The following is a 15,890-nucleotide window of genomic DNA, read 5'->3' as shown; positions in this document are numbered from 1 at the left end:
CAACAAAAATGTACCCTCCAGGCCTGTGTACATATCAGAAGAAGTGAGCAGTGACTCACAAAACCCATATGCTAGCACAAACTTGGTTAGGCGCTAAAGTGCTACTGGACTCTATTCTATTAATTCTATGTTTGATTTTTGAGCTTTTTCCACTGTTTTTTTGTTTTTTAATCAAAAGAAGGGGAAAAAACTCAAGTGCAAAGCTTCCCTATTCTGAATGGAGAGAAGTTTCCACTTCAGTCTCCACAAGACACACTAGTGCTGCCCTCTGGTTGTTCTTAAATACCAAACAAACCTAAATTCATTCATTAAAAAAAAACAGATTGCTTCACACAGAGAAGAGGAGTAGGTTTTTATACTTTACTTTAAGGAGTCTCAAAGCAGCTTACAATCTCCTTTCCCTTCTTCTCCCCCCAAAAGACGCCATGTTTTTTTGAAGTGTGGGCAGATATTCTATCTGTAGCCATTGTTGGGTAGCTATTTTAGCAGACTCTTAACTCCCTATGCCTCTCCCCCTTCATTGATATAGAAATTAAATTTCCCTTTTTTTTTTGCAATATCAGGAAAAGTCTAGCATTAATGTAAGCTGTATGCTACTCTTGGATCGTTCCCAAAGTAAACCAATGAGCCCACCCAACAAACCTTATTCAGAATATATCCTATATCCTATAAAATATGAATCTGCATCCTGGAGTTATAGTTTATGCCAATAGCAATGTGGTTGATCACATACTATACAGAAGAAAAAAAATGGATTTTTAAAAATAAAAATGGACATATTACAGTTATCAACTGGGTCTTTGCAAATATGGGAGTGAGGAAGAGATTTTCCCTCCATTATTGATTTGGATACCCGAAAAACCTTGAGAACAGAATTCTGACAGGTCGTTTGACATTATTTGCATCCTGATCATTTCTCCACTTCAGTTACTTACAGGAGTTCATGCACTGACTCCTATGCACCAGTGAGAGACACATATAGATATTCCTGACCTTTATCATCCCCCAGAAACAGCTCAGAAATCAATACTGGAGGCTTGGTAACTTTTGGACTAAGATGTATGTAACTGCAGATTGCAGAGGTGAAGACAGAAAAACAGGCAAATATCACTCCTGCCTCTTATGCCAGTAGAGCCTCTTCCACAACTGTAAGGTTCCTTGTATCAGAGAAAAGCTTCTTGCTCTGGAGGAATGGACTAATAAAAACCAATCCTATGTATGCAATCAAAGAAATATTACCTAAAATCGAAGCCTTCCCCCAGTTATTGTGACACTGAAATCAAAGTACTTAAGAGTGTTCTTTGGAAGTTATCCCTGAAGAAACCAACAATGAACACAAAACATCAAAACCACTTGAAACCTAGCAACAGAAGAACCTATTTGTAGTAGCATCTTCTCCGATAACTGCTGTACATTGAGGCAAAGTAGTAACAGATGAAACTAGTCCCTCATTCTGTGTTAAATAACTGTGCTCTCATCCTTACAGTTCAGTACAACTCAGTGCTGCATTATGCACTATGTTACTTGTCCTATGGTGCAAAAGGACAATTCCCTTTGGAGATTTATAGGCTTCATGGCTGGTTTCCTCTATTCAATACAGGCTGATTGCATTCCCTTGTAGCATTTCTCACCTTCCTGGCTATGTAATACATTACCAAATTAAATATACACAGTACCATAGTGCTTGAAATACAAGACAAGGTTGAACCCAGGGTGGAGGAACCCAGTTGAGGAAAACCTCTGAAAGAGCCCCACCACCACCACCTTTGCCACGCAAAAGAAAAAGAGACAGATAAAAGATGCTGGAGTACTTGAATTTAGCAGCTTTGTACCATCATTGAAAAATGTAAGCCATGTAACTGAGGAGACAAAAACATTTTCAAAAAAGTCTTCAAAAGTTTAAGCCAGACCCAAGACATGGCAAGTAGATTCAGTTCCTAGTGGATGAATGTTTCACTATTCACAGGAGCACTTAGCAACCCACCATTTTGATTTGTGCAGTTATTTTTCCTTTCCCAAGAGGAGTTTCATTTGTGTAGCATTTTAGCAGGCAGAGGTACAGCTAAGTTCTGAAGGATCTTGCATAGTTGGTGTCCCCAGTCCTTCTGGCCCATCTGCAATGCTGGGCTCACTTGAACATTGCCTGGGATTTAAGCTGGGCTGCAGGATAAGGCATTTGTCACCATTATCTGGTTCTTCTACCACCATACCCGAGTGCATCATAGAAGCCATGGCTAATAGCTGGATATCTGAATGAGCATTGGCAACAGTATGTCGACGGATGCTCCCACATTTCTCAAGATATGCCTCGCCCTCTTGCTCTGTCAGGGGTGTTAAGGCAGTCTCACTGGTCTGGTGGCCCGCCACGGTATATGAAGAGAAGCTCAGTCCATTGGCACGAGGTCTGTAGTATCTTCTCTCTGGAATATAAAAAAGTAAGGCATGTGGATGAGCAGAACATGGACAAATGGCATATTCTCAGAGAATTCTGCCTGTGCTACTTCTAGCAAATTTGTTCCAGGTGCAGTTCCTCACAACTGCTCTGGATGCAGCACAAAAGAAAGAGAACGTGTTAGCTTCACTGATCAAGAATAGTTATTTGAACACTTGCACATAGACACACCACTTTTTAAAACAAATTTAGATCTCTGTTCAAGACTCATTCAGCAACCCCTAATAAGTTCTTCACCACAGAACGTCTGTTTATAGCTGAATCTCATAACCACTCTCTTGTCTCAACAGGCAACTATTTAACACATAGAAACTGGGATGTTCGCTGTCACTCCTTTTCCCATACCATAACAAACCACTAGCAGCAGGAAACTACAAATCCTTGCCGATGATGCGATGGTATATTCCTGAACACAACTGGGTTCAATCATCCCGGCTATGTTATCAGATACCTACTTAAGTAAGTGGTCTCACATGGTTCTGCAGAAAATTAATTCAATTGAAATGCCATTTGACTTGGTCCTTGTGTTAGGGAAACAACAAGCCCTTGCTGCCAGAGACTGCTGGATATCAAGAGACAAGCTTTGCACTCTCTAGCAAATAGAACATGTTTCCTGTGTGTTGCAATCTCCACAAGCCCACAGAGCTTCTATGCTTGCCAGATTCTACTTGCCACCTTCAGCAATCCTTTGAGGTAGATTTTTGAGAATCTCTCATCGCAAGTGATATTGTCCATGTAGGACCAAAGTCCTGGATTTTTACCACATGCTTTGCCATTAGGGATAGGCACAAACTGGAAAAATGCGGTCTGTGGTTCATGGCTGAATGACAAACCAAACTGTAAGGTTCATTTGCAAACTGAACCAGTTTCTGGCCTTGCAAATCCCGTTGAAAGGGACTACACTTAATAACTGCAGGGTGCCTTCAAATCACTAACCTATGGAGAACACACATGTCCTTGCAGCATGTTTCTACACTTGGCAACAGAAGTCAGATGTGCTGTGTTCTATGATATCATCACTTCATGTTGAACAGCACCTTCAATTAATGGTTAATGTGGAATTGCAGATGGTGTGTAGTGATGAATTCCTTGAGTCAGTGGTGTGCTACTATTAGTGTTTTTGCCATTGCCCTTAGGAAAAGAATCCCAGCTCCTTATGGGAATGCAAACTCCAGCATAATACCAGCCCATTTTAAGTGGACCACAGACCGACCTTGCCCGTCTTGTATTTAATAGTTCTCCCCTCCCAATTACTGTGCACACAGCATGATAATTGGCTGTATATTCTGAAGCCTCTCCATAACCATGAGGCATAGGCTTAAAACAAGAAGAGGCAGCAGCTAAGCCTGTCACAGATCTAGCTCACATTCCACTTTCTGGCCAAGAGGCCTATTTTTTTTAGACAGCAACTTTCAGTACACTAAATTATAGGGCTTTAGAGATAAAGCCACAAAGTTTGATGTCTGAATGACAGTCACTCTATATGTTCCAAAACAGGTTACTTAAGAGCCCTCCAGGAACTGCATGACAATCTACTAACAGACTGGAACATGCAACATTTTTAGCATTTTAACTATCTGGGCTTCAACACCTCGAAACACTACATTCAATTTGTCTGTGTACATGACTGAAAAATTCACAAAAGTAGAATAACTCTTCCGTTATTCTTTAGATCTGGAGCTGGAATTTTGTTTGTGGATTTCTATTCACATATTGTGATTTCCACTCTCCTCCTTAAACTGCCCAAAATACCCCCCGAAATGCTGCTTCTGGGGGACAACCCACTGCCTTAGAAACAGCTTGGAGGAATGGTAGGACTCCTGTGGGATGGGAGAATTGACAAATTACCCACCCAAAAATGTTTCTTCCGTCTTTTGCACTTTCCAAGTTTCAGCATCTGGTAAAACTTGGAAATTGCTATATAGTGACTCTTTTCTTGCCAGGTGTGCTAGAGAAGCTGGAATCTGCTTTTCTTCTAAAACAGCGGTTCTCAACCGCTCTGAGTTGGTGACCCCAACTGCGGTGGTGGCAAGGTCGGTGTGCGCACACGCGCACAGCCACACAACAGTCAGGTAGTGTGGAGGCAGCCACTGCCATGGCTCCTCCGCTGCCTGCTGCCGCCACCACTTGTGGCCACTGCAACAACCAACCTAGGGACCCCCCAGAAGGGGCCAGGCAACTCCAAATGGGGTCCCGACCCACAGGTTCTTCATGTTCTTGTGGCTTTCCCGCACCATCAACATCGACCTGTAATCTATGGGCTAGGAACCCAAACGCCAGTTATCAGGCTTTTTCTGAGATGGCTAACTGGAAAGGTTTCCGTGAAGATTTGGATAGGCGTCTATGATGGATCCCTTCAACAATAACTACTGCCAATTCATTGTGACTGTTATATCCATGGCCAAAAGGCATATTCCTTAAGGATACTAGAAAGAAAAATATATTCCAGGCTGGAGCAATCATCATGAGAGGCTATATCAAAATTTCCTTGACAATAAAGACCCAGAAGTAGTAGATGAACTGCTCCATGAATTTGAACCTACAGGTAGATATAAATGGACTGAAGCAACTGCAGATTTGGATTTTTGGTATTTCTGTAGGAAAGCCTGGAGCCTGTTGAACAAACTAGGTGCAAGCTCACCTGTGCTCCAAGGAAATCTGGAGGCAACATCAAGCACTGTCCAATTGGTGTCTCCATCCAGAACTCCAAAGGTTTGAGAATTTTACAATCAAGATAAAAAAAGAACTCCAAATTTTGAAACGCATCTGCACTGCAGACTGACAAGAGGTTTCAGTGTTGGTATGATTTCTAAGGCACGGAAGGACATCAAGAGTGGAAAGGCACTAGACTTTAACTGCATCCATAATGTGTTCCTGGTCAACAGCAGCACATTAACGAAGAAGTGGCTTGCAAAGTTTCTCACTGACATCATGAGAATAGCAAGACTTCCAGGGGAATTCAAGAAAGCAAAGTTAGTTGCTATTCTGAAACCTGGAAAACCAAGACATCTGGCAGAAAGTTACAGACCTATTTTCCTTCTAGGCTAATGTTATAAACTGAAGAGACTAATCCTGAACAGAATTAGTGGCAGAATTAACAAACATGTCCCTATTGAGTTAGCAGAATTTAGACCACATTATAGTTATGAGGACCAGGTTCTCAGTTTAACAACTTTCAGGTTATCAGATCTTTCAGGTGATCTGACTGCTGCTTATAACCCAGCCTGAAGGGGTTGGTTTGCTGTACAAGTTTTTACAAGTTTCCCCCTGCAGAATGTATTTTAACTCCTAAATAACATGCTGAGTGATGGAACTTTCAAAGTAATTATGAGTCCTTCAATCAGCAAGCAGAAGAAACTGAAAAAAACAGTCTATATCAGGACTCAGTCCTCGCTCCATTTCTTTTCAGTCTTTAAATCTGTGATATTCCCATGATAATATCCAGTATGTTTGCTTGTGTCAATGACATGGCAATTGCAGTAATGTACAAATCAATTGAAAGGACTGAGGAAATATTGATTAGGGACCTTAAAAGTTTGGCTTACCACTGCAAATGGTGGCTTAAACCAAGTCTGGGAAAAATGGAATACTCCTGTTTCTATTTCAATAAAAATCTTGACAACCATGAACTGAGTATCTACTTTAATAGCACCTGACTTACAACTGCCCCCATGTCCACAAACATGACATCCAACCCAATGCAACAATAGGAATTATCAGCAGATGTTTTAAACCCACTCTGACTTTTTGGCTACCCACACTGTGCTACATCGTGCCCCCACATCACCAAAGACAAGATGCTCTTCTTCATGAATATAGATAGACCACTAAAAAGAGAGTTGCCCATCCACAAAGGCATCACTGATGCAAGCCTATCCAAACTAAGATCCTGACACCCATCAATAAAATCTGCACAAATTCTGTAATCACAAAATTTCAATCTAGGGAATGTACAGTTGCAAACATGGGTGCAATCAGTTCAAATTGATATCCATAACATAATAAAAGTCAATGAAAGACCCTCAAGATTTGACTTACACATAAAGTATGGAAGGAGGCTAATAGAGTATGAACAGGCTTTGGTAGTTGTGCAGACCTGTTGTTTAAATGGGGCAAAATATTAGGACCTGAATGTGATTGTGGTACACCCACCAAACATTTGAATTCTCCCAGCTGTAACTGAGTAGAATGGAATTTTAGATATTAGTTTTTAGAGGGATTGCCCAGTCAGTCTGCATACACATTGTATCAACTTGGTTATGTATTTTACATTATATTAGGCTTCCTATGTGTAACACTGCCACACAATAAATACAATCATAATTTTCGTGCAGGAAGGAATAGTTTAGACCAGTGGTCCCCAACCTTTCTGAGGTTGGGGACCGGCAGGGCATTGGGGCGCGGGCCATGCCCACGCATCGGCCGCGCCCGCGAGACGCACCCCCGCATCGGGCCGCGCCCACGGGCTGTGACCGCACATTGGGCCGCGCCCGCATGGGCGCGGCCCGGCCCCGATTCCCTCTCCCCGCCCTCCCGCAGTAAGAAGCTTCCCGGGCCGCAAGCTTGCGGCCTGGGAAGTTTTTTATTGCGGGGGGGGGGGAGAGGGAGCCGCGGCCCGGCGCCATGACCTTCGCGGCCCGACACCGGGCCGCGGACCGCAGGTTGGGGACCACTGGTTTAGACATAAAAAGTTCTATATAAAAATGTCAACTGACATTCTGTTGGGAGTATGCAAGATATTAAGAATATCCTACAGGGGGCATTGGAGATACGTAACTAGCATATTTAGATCCAAGAACCTCCTTCTCTTTTAAAAATAATCTCCTCCTTGTCCTGTCTGGCTGAATTGGAGACTTCCTGTACCTTTAAGCATTCTTCCTCCCTGCTTGCCTCCACAAAAGCCATAATGTTAGTCATAGACAGACTGTAAGACTTTCTCTCCTCTCTATTTCTATACAAAGTTGTTTCTCTTCATAATAAAACTATTTTATTATTTTAAGCAGCCTGGTGCTTCACCCCTCTTTCCATATATAAACGATACAAACACATTCTAAATAAGGATCAATAAGAGGCAAGCAGCACACCAAAAAAAAGTCACTGCCATATATTCCTCTTGCTATGGCACCCACTCTTCAGAAATGGCATCCTTGAGGGAAGAAATAGTAGATGTGGCCAGGAAGAGAGAGAGAGAGAGAGAGAGAATGGTACACTGAAGGCAGTTAAACTAGAAATCAAGACTTGTGTAGACTGGCAAGCTTCACCAGTCATGATTTAGAATGTAGTCACCTCAAACCTGTTCAGTCAGGCCCACTATGAACTCATTTATTCCCATTTATTCCCACTTTAGTGTTATCATGCGTATGATAGGGCCTGGAAGATTCCCCTCCCATCACCACCTCTTTCCACAAAAAGGAATTGGCAAAGAGGCTTCATATTTTAGCTTCAGCACCAACTCCACAAGTGCAAGGATCCCTGCTGCCCATGATCAAAACAGTATCCCAGCAGCAAAGATAAATATAAGATGAAATCTGCATGCACACATCTCTAGGTAGCTGCCAGGTAAATTTGGATGGAAAAACAAATTTGGCAGGCATGCTAGGTTATGGTGGGTCCAGGCTGAGCCTAAGACCAGCTAAGTTCAAACTTAACAGGAGGTGTAAACTGAGCTCATAATGGGATGGGGATTTCTGGACTATGAGTCAAATGCTGAACCCATCCATCCTTACTTCTGAACTGTGGCACCAAAGTTACTGAATGTTGTTCTGTTTGTTTTTTAACTGCATTTTGCCTCTCTTTTAGTCCTACCTTACAGTGCAAATTGTTCCCCACCCCTTTAACTCGGTAATAACTAGTGAACTGTCATTAACTTGCTTTGCATTCACAATTGTTAGCATTAGGAAGAATCAGGCACAACATACTGCTCTGTATTTGAGAGGAAGAAAATTCTGGTCCTTTGCCATAATTTAAATGAGCCCGAATATGAATGAATGTGAAATAATAGTGAAACAGCACTGAGTGGGCTGATATGTGCCCTCCTAAACATACCGTCACTAAGAATGCTGTCAATGTTTGACAAAAATTAATGATTTAATACTGACTAGTTAATACTAACTAGTTGACTTTCACAGTAACTATTGAATAAATTTTGAACAAATTTAGTTCAAGCAGCCAACCAGAAAGCAGCCAAAAAATCCAGTGAATTTTTAAATTCTGAAGCTTTGTGAAGTGGAGGGGGGAATTTTGTTGCAACTTAAATTTTAAATAAGCAGTCTCATGGCCACTAACAATTTGGGCAGTTTCTTTTGAAGCTAAGGAGTACACATGATAAACATTTATCAGAATGAAAACCCCACAGACACTAGAACAGATGCCTAAGCATGGCTGCAATATCCATGTTAATTTTTCTTATGTTAACAGGCTATGTTTAGGCATACTACTTCATGTACTAGAAGGTTGTGTTGGAATTACTAACGGAGTCTGCAACATGGTATCTAATATGCAAGCAGACGATAACTATCTGTAAACATTACTACTTGTCAGTGTGATATTGTGGATTGTGGGAAATTATTAACTATGCCTCTCAAAACAAGCAACTTCATCTCTTCTTGTTGTTATATATAACACACTGATAAGGAGTAACATAACATTAGAAAATAGAGACAATTGCTTGTATTTAAAGTCACGTCAATGTGCCACGCCCCCTGATTCCTCTCTGCCATCGCCTCAAAAAGACCCCCTGGTATACCAGGGAGCTTCGGGAGAGGAAAAGGGAAGTGAGATGGCTAGAGCAACTGTGGAGGACAGCCTGTGACGAAGCTTTGAAAACATCTTATCGCACACTTATGAAAGCATATGAGATGGCAGTGAAGTGGCAAAATTTTAGTTTTTTGCCACTTCCATCTTGTCCATGAGCTCTCACTCGTCACAATTGTTTAGGGTAGTTCGGTCTCTTACCACCCTTGAGGGGAGGTGCCAAATCATACTCGATTTGAGCTGTGAGGCATCAATGAGCTTTTTCACATAGTCTTGCCGCTGTTTCGCAACCTACCTGCCACACTTGATACAGTAAGGGAACTGGAGGCTCCATGGCTGCTGCGGGGGATAGTGTTTGATGGTTTCAGCCAGCTCCCATTAACCAGTGGACAAGTTGCTTGGGTCAGTGAGGGCAATCACCTGTGCCCTTAATCCCTGTCCATCCTGGTTACTCAAATCGAGTGACCAGTGGACAGGAAGTCCCCTTAGGGATATTATCAACTTTCCCCTGTCATCCAGTGAGTTCCCAGGGGCCTTGAAAGGGGTGGTGATCTGCCCTTAACTGAAAAAAAAATATTGCTTGATCCGCAGGACCCAGCCAACTAGCGCCCAGTCATGCGTCTTGCATTCCCGGGTAAGGTGGTTGAAAAGGCCACTGCTTATCAGCTCCTAGCATTCTTGGTGGCTGTTCTCCTTTAGTGGCTGTTCGCCTTTCTCCAGAACTGGGCACAGAGGGTTGTGATGGGGAAGGACACATCTCACACCTTCCAATTCCCTTGTGGAGTTCCGCAGGGGGTGGTCCTCTCTCCCACACTTTTGAACATCTTTATGTGCTTTCTAGCCCAGCTGGTGCAGAGTTATGGGCTGAGTTGTCACCAATACGCAGATGACACCCAGCTCTATCTCCTAATGGATGACCATCCAGACTCTCCTCTGGAAACATTTACCAGATATTTGGAAGCTGTGGCTGGATGGCTGGAGTCAAGCTGCCTGAAACTCAACCCCTCCAAAATGGAGGTCCTGTGGTTGGACAGGAGGGGGACAGATCAGGAAGTACATTTACCCAGAGTGCAACTTAACATTGCACCTACGACCCGGAACATGGGTGTGACCTTAGATGCCTCCTTATCAATGGAGGTCCAGGTCATGAAAGTAGTCCGAGAGGTGTTTTTCCATCTACACCAAGTAAGGCTACTAGCACCCTACCTGTCCTTTGAGCACCTGGTCACAGCGATCCATGCAACGATCCCCTCCCGGCTTGACTTCTGTAACTCACTCTACTTGGGCCTACCCTTGTCCTTGACCTGGAAATTACAACTGGTGCAGAATGCAGCTGCTAGAGTCCTCACTGGAACACCTTGGATTGCGTTTTGTATCAGGTTCAAGGTTTTGGTGTTAACCATCACGGCCATCCACAGTCTGGGCCCCACATATCTGAGGGACCGTCTATCACCTTATGTCCCCTTCCAGCCCACAAGAAGTACGCCTGCCTTCAATCAGGGACAGGGCTTTTTTGGTCCTGCCTCTGACCTGGTGGAATGAGCTCCAGGAAGAACTGAGGACCATAATGGAGCTTGTGCAGTTCTGCGGGGCCTGCAAGACAGAGCTCTTCCACCAGGCATTTGGTTGAGGCTGGGCAGCAATAAGACCGAGAACCCATCCTCAGTTCAGCCAGGACATCAGGCTTTTCTCCCATTGCATCTTTTCTCCTGAGGCATCAAATGGTGGTGTTGTCGAACAGAGGGGTGGGGTTAATTGATTATCGGACTTAGAATGGCTTTAGTTGGGGATGGTTATGTTTTATTGTGGGTTTTTAATGTTGTAACCCACAGTGAGCCAGCTAGCTGGGAGTCGTGGGTAATAAATCCAATTAAAATAATAATTACAGCAGCCCCTCAAAGCAAAAGGCCTCAACTATTCCAGAGATCTAAGATTCTTTAACTTTACCTCTGAGGCAGTCACTCTGCCCATAATTACATGCTATTGGGTACATTTGGGTATAAAACTCCAGGATTTCAAAGCCTACCTGGTTCTGATGAACACATCTATTCTTTGATAATATCTTTAATTAATATGAATCAGCAGTACAAAAGGTCCTTCTAAGTGACACAGAGAAAAATTATTAACTTCTGATGTACCGCTGCTTGCCTCAAATGCAATAATCTAGCAAAATCATTCCTACATAGGCATCTGTCAGTGAAGTGGAAAACAGGGAGAGCAAGCAAGCACAGAAATAGAGCATCATAAGAAAAGCCTTGTTTCTAAAGAGTATGAATTCTCCGAAGACGAGGTTTCCAGCTTACCTATAGACTCACTCTGATCAAAGACAAGACTCTTATACTGTGCCTTTGCACAGTCACAGTGGGCACTGTCTCACTCCACAGAGGTCCCCATTATTACTGTATAATAATGGTGATAGAATGCATTCCAAGCAGTAGGTCTTTTGCTATGACATTCAGAGTAGCAAATGTTCCTATGGGAGTTGCTCCTGAACTCTTGGTTTGATGACTATTATGTTCATTATTCCCACTAAGAATGGTTACAGAATGTTGCTGGAGCAACGGAGTTCTCTATCTCATTTCACTTCAGAAATTAATTTTGAACAACTGAACAAATGAAGCAGAAGACATTGTTAAGGAATAAGGTATGACAGAACTCTGGACAAGAATAAGCCTCAGTCATGCAAAAACAGCATCCTAAAACGCCTTGCAAATGGGCCAGAGACAAACTGTGCTTCCAAGGCTGTTCCTTAAGATGGATGTCATATACCTTCACCTTCAGCCATGGAAGTTATACACCTTCACTATTTATGGGCAAAAAGTCTTCAGCAAGGGGCTAGAAAGACCCTGTTCCACCACATTCTAAGCCCATCATTATACCCAGCAGCAATACACCAGGAATACTTCATGGATGGGCAGCAGATATTCTTGTATCTGGTGAGGAGGCTGAGGCTGGTCTAGAATTCCATGCTTACATCCTAGTAATCATAGGATTAGGCTGTTTGTTGCAACAAAAAGTAGATGCATTAGGAAAATGTAGGTTGGCAGAAATTGTGTGAGCCTGAGAAACAGAGAGAGAAAACAGGAGCTTCCGACACAGGTCAGCGGGTTCTCCTGGGCTGTTAAGGTTTTCTGGGTCACAGCCTTTCTAAATTGCCAGGTTTATTTATTCCAATCAGATGAGATGAGGCGAGAGCTCAATAGCTACATTTTGCTAACCAGCATGTGATCCTACTTTTAAAAATTAGATTTTGCATTGGTTTCTCATGTATCTCATTTGTTTAGATGTCTCAACTCAGTGATTCCAACAGTGTCTTCCAACTTGGAGCTGAGGTAATAAAAACCATCTGGAAAAGCATATCTTGAAGGTGATGCATTCCAGTGAGATCCCTTCCAAAACCCTATAATCACCAAATGAAAGCAACAGAGCCAGGAAAAAGCAAAACATTGAAGGCTTTGTTCCACAGCCCCACACTAGTCTGGCCTTCAGCCTGCACTACTCTCCCACTGCCAGACATTCAACAAACTGCATTCTGAGTGGAGCAACCAGAGAAAAGAGATTAACAGGTTCATCAGATAAGGGTAGACTAAAATAGATAGCAGGTTGGAGCTTGGAGGCATAGCTTTGGCAGATGGAAAAACTATTCTGACTTTTGACCCCAGAGTCATGCCAAGGTCAATCTCACTCTGCTCATATCAGTCAGCTATTCCCTTATGCATGAAACTAAATGTCTCCTGAGTAACAGTGAACTACTGAACTCTGCCTTTCCCAACAATTGGCCATTTTGACATTTTATATTATACCTTCCTACCTCAGTGTGACACTTTAGCCAATTAACAGAATGTTAGCATGAGAGAAAAGCTTTGATCTACACAGTGAGCCACTGCACATAAAAAACTGACCAAATAGAGCCATTACAAGAACCTTCTCTCATGAGGTCTAAGGATTCTGATAAAATAAATTCAAGACTGCGAGTCATGAAATGAAATGATGATGATGATGATAATAGAAGAAGAAGAAAGAAAGAAAGAAAGAAAGAAAGAAAGAAAGAAAGAAAGAAAGAAAGAAAGAAAGAAAGAAAGAAAGAAAGAAAGAAAGAAAGAGAAAGAAGGATGGAATGGCTGACTGTTTGAGACCTGACCCTCTTCTTCCCATGTTTTACCTCCGGTGCTCTTCCATATATTATTTCTCATATTTATTTATACAATTTATATGCTGCCCTTCCCTAGAGGCTCAGGGTGGCTTACAATGATTTATAATTTAAAGGTAAAGGTAAAGGTATCCCCTGTGCAAGCACTGAGTCATGTCTGACCCTTGGGGTGACGCCCTCTAGCGTTTTCATGGCAGACTCAATACGGGGTGGTTTGCCAGTGCCTTCCCCAGTCATGACCGTTTACCCCCCAGCAAGCTGGGTACTCATTTTACCGACCTCGGAAGGATGGAAGGCTGAGTCAACCTTGAGCCGGCTGCTGGGATTGAACTCCCAGCCTTATGGGCAAAGCTTTCAGACGGCTGCCTTATCACTCTGCGCCACAAGAGGCTCTTATTTATAATTTACAATGGTTTAAAAAAAATAAACATTTAAAACAATTCATTTACATTTAAAACCCTCCAAGTTTACTATTTCTGTATCAGAGAAGAAGGGGGATAAAGTACTCTGTTAGTACAATCATAGAGTGCATATTAAGTTGTTGGCAACTGTGTCTATGCATCTTTGTTTAAGTAGGGAGGCCACTTCATTGATGTTGTGTGTGTGTATATATATATATATATATATATGCCCTGATCTTCCTTGGAAGAGCATACCACCAGGCTGGCACCAGGTGAGACTGCCAGGGCCAGGATTAGAATCTCATCAGCAAGCTAGGCCAAAGGTTCCTTTGGGTTGGCTCTTCAGCAGCTGCTAGTCACAGCCACCCCAGGAATTAGGACATGACCTTCAGCCCAAAAATTTCTTCAAGAGTTGAGTCTCATCAGAAATACTTGATCAGCAGGGACTGGAATGTTGAACTATTTGCAGATCACTATTTCTGATGGTTTCATTCAAAATCCACTCACATTCACTGCACTATAGTGTACTGTATATTTGTCTTCAGATTGCCAGTAGATGGAAATATTGCTCAGCTCTGCAGCTAAGAATCCTAAAGTTAAAGGAACAGAAATATTGATGGCTGTAAAGACTGAAAGTCTTCGCCAATAACACCTAGTAAAAGACAGTCCAAATGTCCCTGCCCCAATTCACTGGTTGCTATTTTCAAGGGGTACAGAATTGCTAACTGCAATGAAGCTGCATGGGGCGCTTCTTTAAATAAATATTACCAGGGATTGCCATGACCTGGATGGCCAGAATAGCAAAAACTCATCAGATTTCAGAAGCTAAGCAGGATTGGCCCTAACTAGTATTTGGACAGGATACCACCAAGGAATGTCAGGATCACTACACAGAGGCAGGCTATGGCAAACCCCCACCGAACAACTCTCACCTTGAATACCCTCCAAGCTTCCAATAAGTCAGCTGCGATTTGATGGCACTGTCCACCAGCAGAGATATTATTATTATTATTATTGTTGTTGTTGTTGTTATTATTATTTAATTTTTAGACCGCCCTTCTCCCAATAGGTCTCAGGGCGGTTTACAACATAAATAGTTAAAACACAATAAAATCCCCATAAAAACCCCAATTAAAAGTTACATATAACATATAACATATAGCGGCGGTGGTCACAATTCTGATCTTAGTTCAGCCTGGTGGAGAGAATAATGTTCAGAACAGGGTGGCACCAATACAATACATCTAACCATGATCTCGGTGTTAGAGATCTCAATATTGGAGGGGATCCTCTGATGGATTAGTGGGAGAGCTGCCCTGGCCTCAACCATATGCCTGGCGGAAGAGCTCCGTCTTACAGGCCCTGCGGAAAGCTGGTAGATCCTGCAGGGCCCTTAGCTCTTCTGGGAGCTCGTTCCACCAGGTTGGGGCCAGGACTGAAAAGGCCCTGGCCCAGGTCGAGGCCAGGCGAACATACCATGGGCCTGGGACAAACAGTAAATTCATACCCGCAGAGCGGAGTGCCCTGCGGGGGGCATAAGCAACCACGCGGTCCCGCAGGTAGACGGGACCCAGGCAGCGTATAGCCTTAAAGGTTAATACCAATACCTTGAATCTGATTCGGAAACAGACTGGTAACCAGTGCAGATGACGAAGCAACGGCTGAATGTGGGCCCTCAAAGGTGTTCTAGTGAGGACCCTGGCAGCCGCATTTTGGACCAGCTGTAACTTCCGAGTCAAAGACAAGGGAAGGCCCGCGTAGAGCGTATGCTGGGAGTGATGCAGAGCTGTAGCACCCAAACATCCCCTAACCAACTAGCCAACTAGGAACACAGCGGAATTCCTACAATCCATTTCAGCAAGTGGGCTTGTTAACCAGGTGCTTTGTCAGTAAATGATACGCATATAAAACTATTCAGAAGCAGTACATCCATGTTATCCTTCTTCTTACTCAGCATTATGGACAACACTTTTGTCATTTTGTTTATCTATATCTTAAGTTTTCATCACTCATTTCTCTTTGTCACTGCTCAGTCTTGGTTTTGTAAATTTCTTTGCATTAACCCTGTATGCAGTACAGTTTTTGTATGCAATTTATATGTACATCATTTGTATGTATAGTGTACAAACATGAT

General features: G+C 42.8%; 1 protein-coding gene across 11 annotated transcripts in view; it reads right to left on the bottom strand.

Moving 5' to 3' along the window:
* Positions 1–346: 346 nt before the first annotated feature.
* Positions 347–15,890, bottom strand: part of PRR5L (proline rich 5 like) — a 275,462-nt gene continuing 259,918 nt past the window's right edge. For all 11 annotated transcript variants that reach the window (XM_077322187.1, XM_077322185.1, XM_077322179.1 and 8 more), the window contains one exon: positions 347–2,420. In XM_077322187.1, coding sequence (XP_077178302.1) covers positions 2,044–2,420 — 377 coding nt within the window. In that variant the 3' untranslated portion in view covers positions 347–2,043. The remainder of the gene's footprint in view (positions 2,421–15,890) is intronic.

This window comes from Paroedura picta, chromosome 2 (genome assembly GCF_049243985.1).
Source record: "Paroedura picta isolate Pp20150507F chromosome 2, Ppicta_v3.0, whole genome shotgun sequence".
Classification (NCBI taxonomy): domain Eukaryota; kingdom Metazoa; phylum Chordata; class Lepidosauria; order Squamata; family Gekkonidae; genus Paroedura; species Paroedura picta.
This window is presented reverse-complemented; position numbering and strand designations above follow the sequence as displayed.